General features: G+C 32.6%; 2 protein-coding genes across 4 annotated transcripts; one reads left to right on the top strand and one right to left on the bottom strand.

The window, feature by feature from the left end:
• Positions 1-2,572: 2,572 nt before the first annotated feature.
• Positions 2,573-13,372, bottom strand: LOC111696921 (uncharacterized). 3 transcript variants are annotated; one of them, XM_023466710.1, is made up of 14 exons: positions 12,841-13,372; positions 11,894-12,082; positions 11,623-11,837; positions 11,380-11,503; positions 10,864-10,903; positions 9,968-10,048; positions 9,598-9,756; positions 8,373-8,510; positions 7,543-7,630; positions 6,844-6,926; positions 5,376-5,445; positions 4,478-4,529; positions 3,496-3,538; positions 2,573-3,440 (listed from the first exon to the last, which is right to left on the bottom strand). In XM_023466710.1, the coding sequence occupies exons 1-14, from the start codon at positions 13,032-13,034 to the stop codon at positions 3,336-3,338; spliced, it is 1,581 nt and encodes a 526-aa protein (XP_023322478.1). In that variant the 5' UTR covers positions 13,035-13,372; the 3' UTR covers positions 2,573-3,335. The 3 variants fall into 3 exon arrangements, with proteins under 3 accessions (XP_023322478.1, XP_023322479.1, XP_023322480.1); XM_023466711.1 differs by lacking the exons at positions 2,573-3,440; positions 4,478-4,529 and having other exon boundaries at positions 12,841-13,371; XM_023466712.1 differs by lacking the exons at positions 2,573-3,440; positions 3,496-3,538; positions 4,478-4,529; positions 5,376-5,445 and adding an exon at positions 6,261-6,467 and having other exon boundaries at positions 12,841-13,371.
• Positions 13,373-17,044: 3,672 nt separating this feature from the next.
• Positions 17,045-19,697, top strand: LOC111696919 (uncharacterized). The gene is made up of 4 exons (XM_023466708.1): positions 17,045-17,140; positions 18,123-18,192; positions 19,172-19,319; positions 19,409-19,697. Exons 3-4 carry the CDS (start codon positions 19,185-19,187, stop codon positions 19,667-19,669), a joined length of 396 nt encoding a protein of 131 aa, XP_023322476.1. The 5' UTR covers positions 17,045-17,140; positions 18,123-18,192; positions 19,172-19,184; the 3' UTR covers positions 19,670-19,697.
• Positions 19,698-22,044: the final 2,347 nt, after the last annotated feature.

The following is a 22,044-nucleotide window of genomic DNA, read 5'->3' as shown; positions in this document are numbered from 1 at the left end:
AATTTTGTTTTATAAGAAAAGTTCTAGAGTTGCATGAATTATGACAAGTCTGATATGAAGGTATGATATTGCTTGGCATGAGAACTACTCTAGTAGGACTAGTTCTCCTCCTAGTATATTCTGGAACCTACTCTGTGTAGTTCTCATCCTACCCTACCTCATCAGACCCTTCTAGTTCAAACCAAACCTCAAATTGTTGATCTGGAAGGATTTCTAAGAGCTTGGAAAATAAATTAGTGTTGAACGCAAATATTTATGTTTTTAGAATTGCCTATTTGTTAAGTCAACAAAGGCCGAATTTAAAGAATTTGAGCCGCCGCGGCTCAAATATCTTTGCTTACACTTAAAATTGTTTCAATGTTCTATGATTTAAGCCGGCGCTTAATTGAAACCGGTTTATGGCGGATTTGAGACGCGGCTCAAATTCATAAAATTCGGACTCAGGTCAACTAAATCTACAATTTGACTGTGACTACGAATTGTTTTGAAATAAATTTTTTTGAGAATATTCAAAATCAAATATTTAAAACCGAAATTGTATCTTGAAAGACCTGTTTTTATTCACAATCAATATTTATATAAAACTTAAACGTGCAAATCAGTTTAGAACATAAAGCGTTGGCAAGCAGATTGCAGATTTAATGATTTTGAACCAAAAAGTTCTTTTGAATCTAAAATTGGCACGTTTGCTCAATATCAAAATTGTGTAAGCTCATCGGTTAATAAAAACACGTGTCGCTAGCAGTTTACTTTAATAAAAACACGTGTCGCTAGCAGTTTACTTTAATAAAAACACGTGTCGCTAGCAGTTTACTTTGAACAATTGTACATTCTAACTTGGTGCTGTCTTATCAATCTGAGAAAACTCTTTAAAATTCTTAAATTTAAAATTTAACCAACTTAAGAAAAAAAATTTTCCCAACGGTTTCTGGAGACACCCTATAGAAAAATGTATTTGTTTCTTTTATTTATTAATCGTTTGAATTATTATTTCTGTTTGCACAACATTTCTGAAAACAATTAAAATCAAAATGTCATTATCAAAAATCTATTTACTCTGCAGTATCTAAAATATATTACAGTAAAATCGAATTTTCTTTTTATAAAATAAGTCATAATAAGCTCCAAAAGGGGTTCCTTCTTCTTCTAAGTGTATTCTTTCCATTACTAAAAAAAAGGAGAAAACACCGCGATAGAAAAAATAGCAATCTTTTTTAAAGACTTTTTCTTTGGTTTCTGATAATTTTACATGGAAATGTAAAGCCTTTAAAGAATTGAGTCTTCGCCACAAACTCAAATTTTACAATCAGTAAATATTTTCATCCTGATGGTGTACAAACTTACATAGATTATTTGATCTATTAGTATTTATAGTTTGAAATATCAAAGGTGTATTACATTGGTTTTTAAAGATATTGGGATTAGCAAATCAGAGTTTGTGGCAAAAACTCAATTCCGATGATATTTTACTGTGACTGGATCCAAGGTTAAAGGTTTTCAGTATTTATTAACGATATATTTTAGATTAAACATGAATGTCAAGAATATAAATAATAAATCATTCGGTTACATCAATTAGTAATGATATATAAAACATTGAAGTTAATAAGAAAAAAACGGAATATCTTAAATGTGCCAGAATGGTTGTGGGGCTTGGTAGTTTTAAAAAACCTTGAAACTAATAATTTGTACTTTTTTAAAGAAAATGTTATAAAAGTCTGCACACTTTTCTGTAACGTACAGGGGTACCCATAAAGGACTTCAGTGACGACTTTACTGAATTAACACTGTCTGTTTCCTCATATTTATGATTCCCTGCAACTGTAAACTTGTTATTTTCTTTGCTCAATCATTTAATCATTTAATTCAACCATGATTTCGTCATATTTTCAGAGTTTCAAGTCGTCTTTACAGTCTCATTCTTTGCGGGTAACCCTGTATTTATAGTAAAACTAAAAATTAGGACGATACCTTGATGCAGAAGCTACTTTTCCCGTTATTTCCTCTTTGACTTGCGAAATATGAAATAAGTATTCTATAAAAACCTGATTGTAATAAATAATTTATAAAATTGAAATAAATAAAAAGAGTTGATTTTTCTTTGCCACTCCATGCTTGTCCTGTTACAGGCTTACAAGCTTCTACACCGCTTCATGCTTGCCCCGCCATTTAAAGTTTACACAATTTCTAATTCTAAGCTTGCCTAATTTTGTTATGTTCTCTTTCTCCTGGAGATTTTTATAAATTTTTCAAAATATGTAGATTATATACCAGGGATATCAAGGTTCTATAATCTCCAGGTTCAGATAAATATATCCAGGTAGATTATATGCCATGGATATCAAGGCTCTATATCCTCCAGGTTTAGATCAATGTATCCAGGTAGACTATATACCAGGGATATCAAGGTTCTATATATCCTCCAGGTTCAATGTATCCAGAAAGATTATATACCAGGGATATCAAGGTTCTATATTCTCCAGGTTCAGATCAATGTATCCAGAGCTGAAAACTTTAGAATAGAGAATATCTAGATCATCTTTTTCTTAATCTCCAGATTAAATATTGCTTGTTCTCTTCATGTTATTAATCTCCGGATTATTTTACAGATCAGGATTAAGGATATCCCATTCTAAAGTTTTCAACTCAGGAAGATTATCAAGGTTCTATATCCTCCAGGTTCAATGTATCCAGAAAGATTATAAACCAGGGATATCAAGGTTCTATATCCGCCAGGTTCAGATCAGTGTATCCAGATAGATTATATACTAGGGATATCAAGGTTCTATAATCTCCAGGTTCAGATAAATATATCCAGGTAGATTATATGCCATGGATATCAAGGCTCTATATCCTTCAGGTTCAGATCAATGTATCCAGGAAGATTATATACCAGGGATATCAAGATTCTATATCCTCCAGGTTCAGATCAATGTATCCAGGTAGATTATTTACCAGGAATATCAAGGTTTTATATCCTCAAGGTTCAGTTCAATGTATCCAGGAAGATTATATGCCATGGATATCAAGGCTCTATATCCTCCAGGTTTAGATCAAGGTATCCAGGAAGATTATTTACCAGGGATATCAAGGTTCTATATCCTCCAGGTTCAGATCTATGTATCCAGGTAGGTTATATGCCATGGATATCAAGGTTCTATATCCTCCAGGTTCAGATCAATGTATCCAGGTAGATTATATGCCATGGATATCAATGCTCTATATCCTCCAGGTTTAGATCAATGTATCCAGGAAGATTATATACCAGGGATATCAAGGTTCTATATCCTCCAGGTTCAGATCAATGTACCCAGAAAGATTATTTACCAGGGATATCAAGGTTCTATATCCTCCAGGTTCAGATCAATGTATCCAGGTAGATTATACCAGAGAACAAGATCGAAATCTTCTTCTTTAACTTTCTTTTTCATAATGTTGACCTGAATAGAAAATACAAAGGTAAAAAATTCTTTAATCTTGTAAACATGAACCTACATCCTGAAGAGTTAATTTCCACCCATCCAACTGACCAATCAATCTATCAAATATAAATGTAGTATTAAAATGAGGAGAAAAAAAAAACATGAGGGGTTAAGAAAAAATATAGAAATTCTTTTCGTAAAATTTTGATAAAATGGCAAAGATTCGGAAAGAAATAAGATTTTTCTTTTAAAATGCCTTTGGTTTTTATTGTTCCCTTTGATGTTGCTCAATTCTTCAAAATATGGAAGATCACATTTAAAACTATCACCAATGATCATATATCTGTAATACTGAATTTTGTGAATACAAATACAGATTTTTATTCGAAGTGCGGGCGAGTCAAAAAAAAAGGTGAATTGCGAGATATTGCACATAATGAAGCATTTTTTTTTGATAATCTCATTTTTTGACAAATAAATATGAAATTTTTGAATTTTTTTTAAATGGAATCCTTGATAGACTCTTTAAAAAATCCACGAAACTATTTTTTACTCAAAATTAGAAGAGTAGGAAAACAAAAAGGCAGCAATATGTTATTTTTATAATTTTTATTCTTTCCAAATCCTTTTTGTAATAAGAATTTTTGAGATAAGTAAAAATGTCTAAAAATGTTTAATTTCGCGCATTTTCTCCGAAACTACTCATCTGATCTGGTTAAGATTTTAAGGTGTTATAGAAATAGTATATTCCCGCACTTTTCTTCCTACTCATCTAATTTTGAATAAATAAGTTTTGCGGATTTTTTTAAAGTGTCTATCAGATTGCCTCAAAAAAAAATTTGTCAAAAATAATATTACCAAAAAAATGCTTTATTATATGCAAGATCTCTCTATTAGCCCTTTATTTTTGACTCACCCTGTATATGTTTAAAAACTTAGCCCTCATCCTGGTATTTTTGTGAATTATGAAATTTGAAGTAAGCTTGTTAAATTCTTACTTAACGTGTTCCAAATTATTGATTAGGAAATCTGAAGTAAACTTGTTTAATGCTTACTTAACGTGTTCCAGATTATTGATCAGGAAAAGGAGGGAATGATAATCCAATCCTAAAAAACAGTTTTTTAGTTAGAACATTAAAATAAATATACACTAAGTAGTTAGTATACCTTTTTTAAAGGAACTGTAAGCGTAGTTTCAAGTGACCTTCCATTAAAAGGGGGGAATTCATCCCCGATTCATAATGGTTAAACCTTTAAACCTTTAAATGAACAAAGATGTTGGACATATCCTTATTAATTTACTAAAACCCTTTTAATTGTCAAACACTTTGTTTTCAAGCTGTTAAATATTTCAGAAATATCAATAGTTACTGTCTAGAAGGGGCAGAAAATAAAAATTTACTTTCGTGCTGGAAAACCTATTTTAACATATCAAAGACGGTATTTTCAACATATTTTTAATAACGGAACAGCTGTGTTGAGTTCAAACATATTGTAACAAACATGTTATAACTATAACAAATTTTCTTTTGCGCTTCGCGCACACGTTGAACAAATTGACTCATATCGTTTATTTTCCAGCTGTTGGAACTATACATTTTAAAAAACACTAAAACAAAAAATCGATTTGAATTGAACACAGCCAAATCTGCATGCAACAACTGAAAATTTCCTTTTTTTCGACATCAAACCCTTTAAAAATTCAGGGGTTAAGTTTTACAACTTTTAAAGAAATACTCCAATTTAAACATGAAACATAACATTTATGAATTCAGTCTTTTTTTGAAGATTTTGTGTGTCGTATCCAAAGGATCCTTAAATATCCCTGAATATAGATGTTTGCTGATTGGTTGTGTACAGTACTTGTACACAATAGAACATGCTGTGGAAAAAATGGCAACTAACTAAAACTTCCGATTCTGGGCAATGCACGTTACATATTCTTTATTTTACCTGGAGCTTGCAGTACGCCAAACTCTTGTATGTACTGTAAACCTCCGGCTGCGAAGATACGCTCAAGCTTCTACAAAGTACATGTAATTAATTGTAAGAGGGGAATAGTTTAAAAACGGGATTAGCGTTGTTATACACAGCGCTTTTTTGTTGTTATTGCAGGGTTCAAAATAATTATTTCAAAACAATTTCTAAACATGAAAATCCACAAAAAAATGTTTTTTTAGAATACAATATTAGGTGATTTATACGGTCACTCTCCACCAATGAATGTAAGGCAAGGAAAGTCAATTGCGGTTTTGTATACTTTGTGTACATATTGAAACCAGTTCTCTTTGGGGGATAAATAATTAAAAATGCAGAAGTTTTTCCACAACCTTAGTAAAATATTACAATGGAATAAGTTTTTTTTTAATTTTGATAATTTATGTTATAAATTCCTATGACCAGAATAAATCATTGATTTTTTATTTGAAAGATGGATCCCATGTCAGGCTGTGACACCCCTACTCTTGTGTTTATATTAGAACCCAAAGACAGTACACTGCAGTACAAAAAATGCGTACACCACTGAAATGACTTTCCTTGCCTTACATTCATTGCTCTCCACTAAATCCCATTATATACTCGGTCAGATTACTGCAGATCACGGCAGTACGCAGTACGTACCGAAAGCCTAGTTTAGGGTGTGGTGCGTAGAATCTATTAAAAAGTCATCGATAAAAAGTTTCTGAAAAAAACCTGAAAATGAAAACTTTGGAAAAAAGTCCAATTTTCTGAAGTCCTAGGACAAAATGTTACTGAAAATAAGTCCCGAGTTTTTATTTCATGGGACTTTTTTCCTAAAATAGTATTGGGGTTTGGCTACGCTCAATAATGACAAAGTTTCTAGTAAAGACATACTTTATTGACTAACTTAAAATCTCATATATCATTTATATCGTTGAAAAACATGTATATCTGGTGACGTGGCCTTGAACTTGAATTTCTTTGCCGTGTCTGGATTTCCGCCTAGCTTGAAATCGTCTTCCGCCACAGATGCAGCAGCTTTTTGCATGGTTGTAAACATCCTTTGTTCCCAAGCATTTTCTACTATAATAGGACTTTTTTCCGGGGGTGTTTTCGTATAAAATCGTACTGGAATCAGAAAGAAAATCATTAAAAAAAAGTCTCAAAATGTTAGGACTTTATTTCCAGAGACTTTTGATTTCAAAGACTTTTTTCGGCACTAAAAAGTCCCTTTTTTAGTGGCAAAATTTTGGACTTTATTTCCGAAAACTTTTTTTCAGAGAACTTTCTCTGCGGTTACCTGGTGCGTATATCTTACTACTTGTAACAAGAACAGATTACAGAGTGATCAAAAAACAGGGATTAGGGATTTTAAGCATTGGAAATATTTTTAAAATCTTCAAATATATATATTTAAATTTAAAAATTAACCTTATATTCTATGAAATAAATAACCTACCTGGGTATCCAGTGTATCAGCAGATTGTAATGTGACGTGTACAAGCTGTTTACAAACAAACAATAGTTCTTCACCTAGGCTTCCTACATTCATATATATAATACTAGTTTAGGGGTTAACAAATACTAATGGCTCATCACCTAAAACTAGAATTTATAAAACCCTATATCTTTGCACGTGATCTCGTAGATCTTAGTTATTTCAGTGTACAGTGTACAGGTATAATATTTAGAATTGTATACCTAAGAGCATGGTACTGTACATGTACAGTGTACAGGACTAATATTTAGAATTATATCTCTGAGAGTACGGTACTGTACAATGTACAGTGTACAGGTCTAATATTTAGAATTATATACCTGAGAGTACGGTACTGTACAATGTATAGTGTACAGGACTAATATTTAGAATTATATCCCTGAGAGCACGGTACTGTATAATGTACAGTGTACAGGACTAATATTTAGAATTATATCTCTAAGAGTACGGTACTGTACAATGAACAGTGTACAGGACTAATATTTAGAATTATATACCTGAGAGTACGGTACTGTACAGTGTACAGGAATAATATTTAGAATTATATACCTGAGAGTACGATACTGTACAGTGTACAGGATTAATATTTAGGGTTATATCCCTAAGAGTAGTGTACTGTATAGTGTACAGTGAAAAGGGCTAACATTTAGTATTATGTCCCTGAGAGTGCGGTACTGTACAGGACTAATTTAGTAAGATGTTGCAGGTTTAAAGGTCCCAGCTGTACACAGTGTTCACTGTAATAAACCTAAAGTATTCACATTATTTAACATAAATAAAAATCAACTTTTATATCCTAATCATCAATCTAACTTTAATATACATATTTACAAACAATATGAATTTTTAAATCTATTTTCCTCTGTTTTCGCTTTCTTTCCCTTATCTTAATTTCCATTTCTGCTGATCCTTTTTCTTCCCTTTTTCCTTATTATTCTCGTTTTTCTCCTTACTCCGCCTTTCTACTCCAAGATTCTCAACTGGATTCCTAAATACTTCTATACACATTAAACTTACTCCCCGATTCTCCACTGGATTCCTAAATACTTCTATACACTTTAAACTTACTCCCAGATTCTCAACTGGATTCCTAAATACTGCTATACACTTTAAACTTACTCCCCGATTCTCAACTGGATTCCTAAATACTTCTATACACTTTAAACTTACTCCCAGATTTTCAACTGGATTCCTAAATACTTCTATACACTATAAACTTATTCCCAGATTCTCAACTGGATTCCTAAATACTTCTATACACTTTAAACTAAAATTTACACATTTTGCAGCAAGACTCTTCTAGGATTTTGTACTCCTCCAAGTACTCGTTAACAACACGAATTTAAAAGTTTAAATATCTTCGCATGGCTACACAAATTAGAAGTAAGATAGGAAGGTCAAACTCAAAGAATCGGCGACATTTCAAAACATAATAAATGTTTTTGGATAAATGTACTATTAGTTTATTGTAGAAAAAGGGATGAGCTGACCTCTAAAGAGTTTAATCCCTGAGCTAAGTAGGAAATCTTGGAGAGATCTAATATTCCTTTACAGTTCACCAACTCTAGGCATCTCAGGGTACCCTCACCTACAGTTCTCAGGGCACTCAAAAGATCAGAAGCTGGAACCTGCAAGGATTAAACGTTTATAGATCAACATTCTCAGGAGATCAATGACGGGAACCTGCAAGGATTAAACGTTTATAGATCAACGTGCTCAGAAGATCAATGACGGGAACCTGCAATGATTCAATGTTTATAGATCAACGTGCTCAGGAGATCAATGACGGGAACCTGCAATGATTTAATGTTTATAGATCAACGTGCTCAGGAGATCAATGACGGGAACCTGCAAGGATTTAATGTTTATAGATCAACGTGCTCAGGAGATCAATGACGGGAACCTGCAAGGATTTAATGTTTATAGATCAACGTGCTCAGGAGATCAATGACGAGAACCTGCAAGGATTAAACGTTTATAGATCAACGTGCTCAGGAGATCAATGACGGGAACCTGCAAGGGGTTTTTATGGTTATAGATCAACGTATTCCGTTTGGAACGCTCTGGTTTAACGTTCATAGATCGACGTCTTTAGAAGATAATTGACTAAAACCTGCAAAGGTTTAATGTGAATAAATCAACGTATTTAGGAGATCAATGACTGAAACCTAAAATGGTTTAATGTTTTTAGATCAACGTATTTAGGAGATCTTGACTTGAACTTGACTTGAACCTGCAAGGGTTTAATGTTTTTAGGTCAACGTATTCAGGAGATCCATTACTGAAACCTAAAATTGTTTAATGTTTTTAGATCAACGTATTTAGGAGATCAATGACTGAAACCTGCAAGGGTTTAATGTTTTTAGATCAACGTATTGAGGAGATCAATGACTGAAACCTGCAAGCCTTGTGTTTATAGTTCACAACGTATTCAGGAGATCAATGACTGGATTTTGAAGGTTTTTTGTTTATAGGCCAACCTAGTTTCAAAAACTGAAGATTAATAAATCATCTGCATTAAAAAGATGTTTCTTTTGTTTATCTTTGCTCTGACCAACTTATAATAAGCGTTTAGGGCTGAAGAAACCGATAAATGTAATAATTGACAGTGCAATTAAATCTGTACAGTCGTCATAGAAATATCATCGTTTATGGTTAACTCAGTTATTTTTTGTTTGAATTGGAAATATTTACATAATTGTTAAAAATCCAAACCTTATTAGTTTTCAGTCGGGTTAATCTGAGACAAAAGTCATCATTTTCTTTCTTATTTTCTTCTGGATTATTTACATTTTGTTGAAACCAGTTTGAGCATGGAGTATCAAGGAATAGAGTCCTCAGATCCGGACAGCATCTTATCACAGTTTTTAAAGTCTAGAAATCAAATTTTAAAAAATATTTAAATTAAACTTATTTAAAATAGTTTTTTTCGATTTGGGATCCAGTTTCACGATGAAATGAAATTTTTTGAATTGCCCTCTTTATCGATATTTTTGAAGAAATGTCTAAATTTTCCGTGATTTTTGTGAAAAATGTTGAAGATAAAGTTTAATTTCAAAAGGGAGCATATTTTTGTTAATATAACCTGAGGTTGAATATTTAATTGATGAATATACTGAAGTTTAAACAGAGGTGCATTCCTTCGTCCCCCTCTGCTCCTTTCTGCCTACGGGGAAAAATGTATTTTTTTATCCAACCTTACTCCCGTCCCGGCCTTACTCCTTTCTGCCTCCGGAGAAAAATGTATTTGTACCGAACCCTACTCTTGTATCTCTGAACTGTCTACGGAAATGAAAATATTTGTAACCAAATATTACTCCAACACTCCTTTCTGCTTGACAGAAGAATGTATTTTTAACGGAACCCTACTCTTCACTACTCCTCTATGTTTCAGAGAAGAATGTATTTTTAACGGAACCCTACTCTTCACTACTCCTCTCTGTTTCAGAGAAGAATGTATTTTTAACGAAACCCTACTCTCCACTACTCCTGCCTGCTTCAGAGAAGAATGTATTTTTAACGGAACCCTACTCTTCACTACTCCTGTCTGCTTCAGAGAAGAATGTATTTTTAACGGAACCCTACTCTTCACTACTCCTGTCTGCTTCAGGGAAGAATGTATTTTTAACGGAACCGTCTCTACTACTCCTCTCTGTTTCAGAAAAGTACATGTTAACGGAACCCTACTTTAATACTCCTTTCTGCTACGGAGAAAATGTGTATTTTTAACCGAACCCACCCCGGCTACCTCTCTGCCTTCAGAAAAGAATGTATTTAAAACCACCCTCAACTTCAATACTCCTTTCTGTTGATCAACGCCCCTTATACTTCTACTCCAAATCTTCTCTGCTTACGAATAAATATAGATTTTAAACCGAATTTTTTTCCTAAACCATATCCTTCCTTCCATTTATCAAGTTTATCAGGTAGATTAATTAAAGGATTTATTAAAAGGATAATTAAATAATGCAAAAAACTTACATTTTCCAGGGCTTCTGCAGTTCTGGGATAGCTTCCAAGACTAAATGAAATGATCGAATAAGAAAAGAAAGAAGAAAACTTAAAATAGTATATTATTAAGTAAAAACTGAAGTGTCCGGCGTTGCCCCTGGAATTTTAAAACACATTTTTTTCAACTTATGTTACCCCAGGGTACGGTACCCATGAGTTGACTCAAAATGTTTCAGCCAATTTGGTCCAGCCGTTCGGCCTGCTAAAGCTAACATATATATTTATATGATAGGAGCGAAGAGCGGAAGAGCTTTGTTATATAGTTACGTGATAAAATGAAAAAAAAAATATTCTGTGTTTCTAAGTTAATGTGTTAAAATAACTTAATAAAGTAAACTCTACGTTGATTTTTTTTTCATTGCATTCAAAATGAATATTATATTAATAAAATAATTGAATAATACTATTTCTTGAAAATTGAAGAAAAAAATATATGAACACATTTAAAAAATAATAATGTATGGATAATGTACGGGCATATTTTACCTGACTAAGTTTGGTAGATTTACTAAGAGTTGTGAAACACATCTGTGCTCTAGCCTGTCTCCACCAGGTCCTCCAATATATAGATACTGGAGACTGGAGCATAGATCTGTTCTCCAGTATTCACCTACCAATCATAAAGCAATCACAAACTAATCGGAATTTTAACCACAATGGACTCTTAATTGATTTAAAAAACGGGTTTCTTGATAAGAATGAATTTCAAAGTGTGATTAATCTCCATTCCTCCGACATCATATCTGTACAACGACTTGGCGCAATTTTCTGATAAACCGGAAGCTCCGGACAGGTCCAACAATTCAAGATGTCCGCAGTTTCGTCCAACTGTCGCTAGAAGTTCATCGGTGGCGATATACGGAACATACAATTGGCGAAGATTTATCATTTGTGAAGCAGATTTTATGAAAATTCTTAAAGATTTATCACAGAACCAAGTCCATCTAAAATTATTATCATTTAATCATTGTACTTTTAATAACTTAAATGTAATTCGTACCTTAAAGATAGTTGAATTAGTCCAGGCGCACAAGTAGACAAAACGCGGGCCAGACAAACATACCAAATCTCCGTAAAATGTCCAAATGAGAGGGATTGGATCCCTGGAGACGAGAGGAGTATGAAAGCTCCGATCCTAGTTTTGGTTGCAATATTACTTCCCTGTAGGTAGAATTGCAACAGATCAAACCTAAACATGAAAACATGGTGTAGAGCTTAGTCGAATAATGGGTTATACCATGGAATTAGATAAAAATTACTTTTTTGATGATTTTTTTGCAAATAGTTGACTTTAAGAAAGAGCAAACCTCGAGTTGACAATCACTTCAAGTTTGTAAAATCAATAAATCATACAAGGTATTATGCTCATTAAGTTAGCTTTTTGATTCTTGTTGGGGGTGACTAACTAGGGTGAGATGTCTGTCTATACTTTTCAATTTAAACGGATCCACCCTTCATCATCATTTTATTTTCATCTCAACTTTACTTTATACGGAGCTTGATATCTCACGCTGATTTAACAGTTTGGCCCTGGTCCAAGCAAATTGTACATTTACGTTTAGTTGGTCAAATTGTGATCGAACGTGACACTTGCTTTGACCAGGACCGAACTGTTAAATCAGCGTGAGATATAAAGCTCCATGATAAGAGTTAACAAAGTGAAGTTGTAATGAAAACAGAATGAAGAGTATAAGATCAACCATAACCAAGGGAACCGGATACTTGCCTCAGACTTCAATTTCTAATCTTTAATCTTTGAAACCTGATTTCGTAGACCTTTCATATTTCAATTCATGAATCTTGCTATATTGATCTAAAGGTCTAAGTTTTAAATTTCCAAAGTTAACACCGTCAGGTTTTTTTAGATTTAGATTAAGTATTAGAATCATAGTTATTTAATTCATTGTCATCGAAAAATAATAAATGGATACTAGAATAACTATTTACCTAAGTGGACCCTGGAACACCTCATCAATATCATTTTGACACAACTTCTTGAGATTTTGTATCTCCTCCTCTACCCTCGAGTCCTGAGCTAGATCCAGGTCCCTGGTTCTAGTCTCCAGGTATACAGATAACCTGGACTCTACAACCTTTAAACTTAGGTTAAACAAAGAGGAAACAGGTTTCTTGGGAGACATTATTAAATATATATGTTTTAGGTAAATAAAAACATATTTTTCTCTAATTCTTTCTGGAAGATTAGATCATATTGACAAATATTTTAGAATTTACTGTTTTCATTGAAGAGAAATGTAAGGTATGATCTGATCTGACGTTATTTCTTGATTTCTGTATGGATGTACACTGTAATACTGTATTTACATGCAGGTCAGCTGATTACGGAGAAAGGAAATTGCTGACTTTCACTTTTCGTGAACTTAAATTAACCTTTCATTTAAATAATATTTTGCAAAAAAAGAGCAAAAACTTTCATTCATTTTTTTCAATGTTTTAAATGAAATCATCCAAGAATATCATAGGCTACTTTTTTATGCCTCTTTTGATTAGTTTAGGGTTATCTAAGTTTAAAGACTTATACTTTCCGAAAACTGCACAGTGCACAATCCCATTAAATTTGAATTTGGACTTATACGTCGAGAATAGAAAGTGCATATTGAGATAGTTGGAGATATGTGAATAGGTCATATGTTTTTAAGCATGAGTAATGAGTGTGTGTATGATTCTGTAAGTCTGATACTTTGAGTTTTTTTCTCCAGATATATTTATAAGATAAACATTGTGATCCGATCTTTAGATATAAACAATATTCACCAGTCTTCATCCAGCTATACACATCTAGTTATATTCTTTACAATCATGTACTTAGACATTGTTATTCTTAGGCCCAGTTAGCTATACAACAAACAGAGCTTAGCTCAATCAATGCCGATGTATTTTACATTATTATATTGTGATTGGAATGTTCAGAGGCCGAATTTAATACGTTTAAGCTAGCTCGCTAAACTATCAACTTTCGATTCAAATATACGTATCTGTAGTTCTGTACATATATCTGCAGTATAGTTATCATCTGTAGGACATGGACAAATCCTGGATCACCGATTTAAGATACGTGGTTGAACTGCCTTTAGAGTTTAGACCTGGCTCAAATTCATTAAATCCGGTCCCAGATTCTGTAGTCTTTTTTATAGCAACTATTTTTATAATAAGATACAAAATATTCGCATTTTCCATTTAAAAAATATTTTATCTTTTTGCGTAAAAGGAACTGAGTGCTTGCCACGAATTCTGACTTAATCCTTGATGTCGCATACCTTTATAAATTCTAAACTATGAAATCTGTCTGATCGAACATGGCTAAATTTGAAATATCAGGTTGATAGATACTTATTTCAATTGTTCAACATGCTTATTAAAGGGAATGTAAACGTAATTTTAAGTGACTCTCCATTTATAGAGTGGCACGTCCGATTCACAATTCCCTTAAAAGCTTTGGCCGATCAAGAGTGAATAAGATATCAATGTTTAACTCTTTAAAATTCAGTACTAAATTGTTTTCTCTAAAAAAGTGACTTGCGTATTCCTGCTGTATAGATTCAATTGGAGAAAATTATCAGCATTAAACACTTTTCAAGCTAGAAGTTTCAAGCTAGAAGTTTCAAGCTAGAAGTTTCAAGCTAGAAATTTCAAGCTAGAAGTTTCAAGCTAGAAGTTTCAAGCTAGAAGTTTCAAGCTAGAAGTTTCAAGCTAGAAGTTTCAAGCTAGAAGTTTCAAGCTAGAAAAACGACGATACGATATCTTCCACATTGTTTATCAGATAAAGGTTTAAAAAGTGTATGCCCCTCTTTAATTGGAAGGTCCCTTGAAAATACATTGACAGTCCCTTTAAGTAGATTAAAATATTTAAAACTGTATCAAACATGAGCTATCTACATTATATTTGATTGTGAATTATTCGCAATTGGGATTCTTAAAGTGCTGAACTGTATAGCAAATGAGTGTTTTGCCACACACTCTGATTTTATAATTACCTATATATTTGTAACCCAATGTCGTAGACCTTATATATTTCAAACTATGATTTCTTTGAGACGAAAAAATATATATTTGAAATATCAATGGTTTACAAGATCATGCTGCAAAGCTATAAGGATTAGAAAATAATTTGAATTTGTGTCAAAGACTCGAAGTTCATAAACCATGTTCCAAACTATCATGTATCTTAACAAGATTTTTTGTTGTTGCGAGAAATGGAACACGCTGTTTTGCTGAAACAGAATAGTTGTACTACTAGAGTTTTTATCTATTGTTAAGAAAATATCAGGATGCATAATTACTCAGCGTTATTCCCCAATATCCTTTATTGTCTTTTCTCCTCCATTTCCGGTGGGTCGCATACGACTTCCGGTTAGACCACGTGGTATTCATTCAGTTTCCGGTGTTTATTATAGAACTGGTTCCGGTGTTTCTCCATCTTGAGTCATTAGCGCGTTCACATCCGTTCATATCTTGTATCTCCATCTCACTTATGTACATTGTACGTTGTTACTTTACTATTAGGGTGTATGTACATGTGTATCTTGTATCTTGTTCACCAGTTAGACGGTAGGATTGACGATTGTCAAAGTATGCATAGGTTTGCTGCATTTCGAATAAAAAAAATGACAAAGCACTGGTTTTGATAAAAAACTTATTTCGAAACACAACTAATTTTGATAGCAACGTATTTAGATAGGAGCTAGTTTTTGAAAGCAGATGATCATTGATAGCAGTTGAGACTGAAAGTAAATGAACCTAAAAGCAAGTGAGACAAGAGAGCAAGTGTGACGAGAGCAAGTGAGGCCTGAGTGCATGTGAGGCCTGAGAGAAAGTGAAACAGATAGCAAGTGAATTGATAGCAAGTGATAGCAAATGATCGTGCTCCCAAATAACTATGCTTTTCTTATACTTGGGATTAAAATAAAACTAGAGTAGATATGATGTCACAAAATCGTACCAGTAACTTATGATATGAACTTTTCGCGAGACTAGATTGGAATTTACAAATAACATCTGGTTCCTAACATTTTCAGACAGGATATGGGCTGGGCTGAAGCTCTCCTGGCTACTGGATGTTTAATGTTGGGAATATTCTACGTTAGGACCGGATTTTAACTACTTTTTATAACATAGATTCAGCCTGCTGGTAAAAAGTCTCATACGTTTTTAAGACAGGGTCGACTTTAAAGTGTAGCAACGCCTTGGGCTTTGATTTTACAGCTCTGTCTCAATTCTGCTTTACTGTAGCCCTTTACAGCACATTTTAGCACTGGTTGTTAGATTTGGTTTGTAAGTCATTGGCAAAATTTGATCATCAATTTTTACTTGAGAGCTTACAAAGCACAGCTGATCATAATTTGGCCATTAATTCATAAAACCAGTTTTAATCCGTTCTTTCTTCAGTTTAATCATTTATCTGATTTTTATGAAAAAATGGGGAGAAAAAACTAGATCAAGGTAATTGAATTGAGTCTTTGCCACAAACCCAGACATTTAATCCCAATATCTTTGTAACCCAAAATGTTGTAGACCTCGAAGGCTTACACAATCAGGTTGCATAAATTAGGGTATTAGAAAATTTGAGTGCTTAACAAAGACTCAATTCCATCTTTAAAAGATGCATTTAATTGGCTCATAATAATAAGAATAATTTTTTAAATCTTCTATGCCTATTAAAGCAGACTGAAATTATAATAATTATATTAAACTGCATAGATTCAATTATAGTAATACATTGCATTCAGAATTTTAGGGATGCACAGTGCAATAAAACTAGTATATTAATATTATTAATATATTTATTATTGTATTGTATTTTACTTAATTTCACTATATTGAGTTTGTATTGTTATTTTTTATGTATATATATTTGTATAAAATTATTTTGTATTTTGATTTATTGTGATCGTATCGTATTCATCGTGATATAGTATTGTATATTATTTTACTGTTTTTAATTGCATTGCATTGAATTGCATTGCATTGCATTGCATTGTATTGTATTGTATTGTATTGTATTGTGTTGTGTTGTGTTGTGTTGTGTTGTGTTGTGTTGTGTTGTGTTGTGTTGTGTTGTGTTGTGTTGTGTTGTGTTGTATTGTATTGTATTGTATTGTATTGTATTGTATTGTATTGTATTGTATATGTTCTCGTGTGACCAGAAACCCGAGTATATGCGCTGGTCAACTTGAATACCTGTATCGGTCAAATATACCTTGCCTGGAATACTTTCCAACTAACGTCGGTAAACAAACCCAAAATCCTGGTCATTTCAGAAAGGTTTCATTAGTTTTCAATTTTAGAAACGTTAAAAACTATGTTTTATCATAAGCAGCATATTTTGGCTCAAAACATTTATTAGTGTACATTTATGTAAGAATTAGAATACAAGACTAATCAGGAAATAATATTTCGAACGAAACATTTACTATCTACAAAATTGACTAAACCCATTCACGAAACCCTGGTTTCGTGACGATACCCTGTCTGAAATTTCGGGCTCAGGGGTTTAATGTTTATAAAATGACATAAACACATTAAGATTAGATTTTATAGTAATGAATGCAGTACATAGTAACAAACAAGAGTAGTATATCTTTCTTTCTTTTGATATTAACTGGCGACTACAGATTTCGGTTTTGCAACTGTTAATCTAGTGAAATTTGCCTTCAACATTTTCAGAGATATTCTTTGGATGTATCAACGTGCTTTTAAACGTTTTTCTCTTTTAAACATTACATATACCTGCATGCCTAGCTGTACCTGTACAGTGTACAGTGTGTCTATAAAGGTTTTTCAGTTAAAAGAATAAAAAGTTCCATTATTTAAGACAAAGCCATCAGCGTTAGTCACAACAAATGAAATTTTTCTCTACTCGTTCAGTTTTGAATTTTATTCCGGTTTACCAAAGAAATTGAACATTTTCCACAAACTCTGATTTTCTTATCCCTATATATCTTTGCAACTCAATGTCATAGACCTTAGATATTTTAAACTATGAATTCTATCAGATCAAATAGTATAAAGTTTGAAATATCAAAGGTCTGCAAAGATATTGGGATTATAAAATTAGAGTTTGTGACAAAGACTTTATTAATTTTAAACATTTTCATCATATATTTCCGGTTAAAATAAGTACCACTTGAAATTATGACATAATATTTACAGATGTAAAATAATTCAATAACTTTAACCGTAGCTTTATTCTAAAAAAATCATTGTTACAGAGGACGAATGTGGAGAGCACAGTAGATCTGGGACCCTGAGAAGCGTTCGTAGTTTTGGAACTTGCCCCAGGAAACCAGATATTAAATAGAATTTTATTATTTTTAATTTTTCAGGAATATTTTTTAATATTGATTTTTAACTTTTATCTCAATTGCACTTCCGTTCCAACCTTTAACTATAAACCAAATAAAAAAAATACAGTCTAAGCCACAAACTCAAGTTTTCTAATCCCGATTTGTTTGCAACCTGATTGAATACACCTTTGATATTTAAACTAAGATTATTTGATCTAAGAGAATTCATAATTTTAAATATCTTAGGTCAACGACATTGGGTTGCAAAGAGTTAGGAGTTAGCAAATTAGAGTTTGTGGAAAAGACTCAATTCCTTAGCTTAAAACTAAGAACTTTTAAACTAACTTTTATTTTATTTTAAAACGTTGGCGTAAAGGAATGAACCATTCCTTGGTTGTGAGTTAATTGTTAATATTTCTTTTTTGGGTATTTGAGTAAACAGCGTATTGAAATTTAAATGTACTGCAGTTTCTGACAGGAATGTAAACCCACCATAGATTAAATATTCTTGAAACCAACGCATGGGTGCTACTAAGGCTGAGCTTGGTATATATTTATCTCATGCAGAAACTGCAGTACACTCTTTTTGTTAATAAAATATTGGAATTCATGGTTATTATCTTGGTTGAACCAAGGAATGTAAGAGAAACTCCTATAAAATAAAGTGTTCTGCAGTTTCTGGAATTTCGTAAACATTTACGTTTTAAAGGGACACAAGGGGGTACTAAAATATCTTTTTCGTACTTAAATATGTATTCTCTTGGATTAAATGGACTTATAGAATGTCGTCTTCTAAATATATTCGAGCTGGTGTTTGTTCAGTCTGGATGATGTGGGATGGAATGTGCGTTTGTTTACATTCTTTTTATAATTTGCAGTTGCAGTACGCTTGATGGGAGTTACTTTTATGTTCTTGGGGTTCAATAATTCCAAGACTTCCTGAACATTCCCTTTAATCCCTGGTTTGGGTTTAGAAATAGAGAAACCATGGATAGATCTACCAGGATCCTACACCAGGAGAGGGACCAGGAGCAGGAGAAAATCCTTCTAGAGGAGAGGATGGATCAAGGATATTCTGATATAGATCACAGGACGTCAACACAACAAGATTATAAACTTAAGGAACATACAAACTCAAATTATTTTCTTAAAATTCAGATTTTCTGAAAAATTTTTATAAAAACTTTTAATGATTGTACTGTGCTTCTCAGAGATCTAACTCTTGTATCTCTGGAACCTTGAGATCCAGGAGTAGGGAGGAGAATCAGAACCATTATAGGACATGGAGTCACAGTCAAAGATCTATCCCTGAGCTATACAGCAGAACCGTCACTAGTTCTCTACCTGGCGGAACCTACAGAACCCTAGAGAGGGATCGTATCTGCGGAAGTGTCCGGAAGATTGCGCCTATCCGGAGATCCTGCGGAAATCTTCCTGTTCAAACAAATATCTATCATATCTGTAATTTATGAAATATTAATAAATTCATCTTTATATATATCCTTTGCTTGTTTGTATCCAATTAACGTCAAAACGGCTGAACCGATCGGGCCCAAACCTTGTGTGGCAACTCACATGATCCCAGGGAAGTTTAATGGATAACTAAAGATGAAAAAAAGTTGCCCGAAAAAAAAGACGACATTTTACTATTTTTAAAAGTTTACCAAATTAAACAGAAAAATTTGCAAAATAAGACATAGCATCTCAAAGAGCAACGGTTAGCAGCGAAAAATTGTTACCGTAATAGCCTAATCTGTAAAAATAAGAACATAAGATGGATAAATAAGAGATGTTTATTGTTAATATTGCAAATATTAGGTTCATAAATGTTGTTGAATGCAAGGGTGAGGGAGGGTTTAATAATTAAAAGTTTTCTAAAACTTGAAAGTTTGACCAAATGTTGATTGACAGTTGAAAGCCAACTACTCAAGAATTTGAAATATCGACACTCATACAATTCTTAACATTTCTTCCACCATTTCAACATAAAAATATTATCGCAGGGGTTTATAATTTTCAAACTAAAATATTGGAAAAGGAGATAACCTATTGGAGCTTATTGCCTAATATTACTGAAATAAAACCTAGATATTGGTGATGATTTCCTAATACTACTGAGATACTGAGATAAAACCTAGATATTGGTGATGATTTCCTAATATTACTGAGATAAAACCTAGATGTTGGTGTTGATTTCCTAATATTAATGATATTGGTGTTGATTTCCTAATATTACTGAGATAAGACCTTGATATTGATGATGATTTCCTAATATTACTGACATAAAACCTAAATATTGGAGTTGATTTCCTAATATTACTGAGATAAAACCTAGATATTGGAGTTGATTTCCTAATATTACTGAGATAAAACCTAGATATTGGAGTTGATTTCCTAATATTACTGACATAAAACCTAAATATTGGAGTTGATTTCCTAATATTACTGAGATAAAACCTAGATATTGGTGTTGATTTCCTAATATTAATGATATTGGTGTTGATTTCCTAATATTAATGATATTGGTGTTGATTTCCTAATATAACCAAGAAACCACCTAGATCAAGTCAAACCTAAGTAGCTTTTACGTTAGGCTGAAATCGTAAATGTTGTCAATCATAACCTTTTAAAGACCTAAATGAGAAGAACAACAAAGTATGAATTTATATGTAATTAAATAAATTAGGTTTTCTTGTACTTGGGCGTAGAATTGAAACGATGTGGGCTGGGCGTTTTTTAATGTCATGCCGTTTTTTTAATTTTCATGTATAGTGGGCCACACGTTACATTTATAGTAGTAATCACTGTTCGATCATAATTAACCTCTCCACCGATTTTCCTCAAATTTTGTTTAATTCTGAAATGATTGGGTCAACATTAAAGGGAGTGTTCGCGAAAAATGAAAAAAAATTGTCGTTTTTAACAATTTTCTCCTTATAGACGCAACAGGAAAAAGTAAGATAAGTAGCAATCACCATCGAATATTTTTCAACGGAAACCTGTGCCCCTTTCATTTTCGCAAACACTCCCTTTAATAGAAAAAACTCCTGGAAAAGCTGGGTAACCAAGCTAGTATTGTATATAAACTAAATACCAATGTTAATTAGGTTAGAAAAAACTTCCAAAATACACATATAACAAGCAAAATTGGTAATTTAAAGCCAAAGCTTTTAATCAAGTTAAATATACTTACTATTTTAGCAACCCGGGTCTTGTCTATACACTTGAACCCAACTCACAGAGAGCTTTTAATATCCGTAAAAATGGTCAGCTTATCTCCCCACCCTTCCCCCCATCCTGTAATAAGTATGCTCCAACTTTACTGCAAATTCATCAACTACGACTTCACCAAATTATTTAACTGATTCGATATTTATTTGATTTTATATCAGCAGTTTTCTTCAATTAGTAAAACAAATAGAACACATTTTCTCATGTTCGTGTTTGTTTGTAAATCTGTTCTGTAAACATTATCCCCCTCCCCCCTCTCCCCTCCGTACTGCAGTTTAAAGATAAGAACTTGTCCACGATTGTATGAAACAATGGCAGGCCAACCATTGTTTCAAGAATCAATATCAAAGTTGACATATTTAGGTTGAGTTTTCTTCAATAAACATTTAATAGCATAACATTAAAACGTAATTTATCCACCTATGTTTTAATAAACACATAGAACAAAAACTAAGTAGTAGATGATAAAATTGAATAATAATAAAAAATCATGGAAAATATAAAAATTAGGTTTAAAGTTTCAAAAGTTTTTAGCTAAAAGAGTTCTATAAATAGTCTTTAAGCGGCTTTTTAAAGAATTTGCAACGTGGAGTCTGAGTAAAACTGTTATAGTATA

This window comes from Eurytemora carolleeae, unplaced genomic scaffold, assembly GCF_000591075.1.
Source record: "Eurytemora carolleeae unplaced genomic scaffold, Eaff_2.0 scaffold271, whole genome shotgun sequence".
NCBI classification, from domain to species: domain Eukaryota; kingdom Metazoa; phylum Arthropoda; class Copepoda; order Calanoida; family Temoridae; genus Eurytemora; species Eurytemora carolleeae.
This window is presented reverse-complemented; position numbering and strand designations above follow the sequence as displayed.

Coding starts and splice junctions, on each gene's coding strand:
- LOC111696921 (XM_023466710.1), bottom strand. CDS start 13,034: ATGTCTCCCAAGAAACCTGTTTCCTCTTTGTTTAACCTAAGTTTAAAG. Junction 8,511..9,597: donor CCCGACTGAAAACTAATAAG/GTTTGGATTTTT, acceptor TAATCCTTGCAG/GTTCCAGCTTCTGATCTTTT. Junction 5,446..6,843: donor CTGATACACTGGATACCCAG/GTAGGTTATTTA, acceptor TGTACTTTGTAG/AAGCTTGAGCGTATCTTCGC.
- LOC111696919 (XM_023466708.1), top strand. CDS start 19,185: ATGGATAGATCTACCAGGATCCTACACCAGGAGAGGGACCAGGAGCAG. Junction 19,320..19,408: donor AACAAGATTATAAACTTAAG/GAACATACAAAC, acceptor TGTGCTTCTCAG/AGATCTAACTCTTGTATCTC.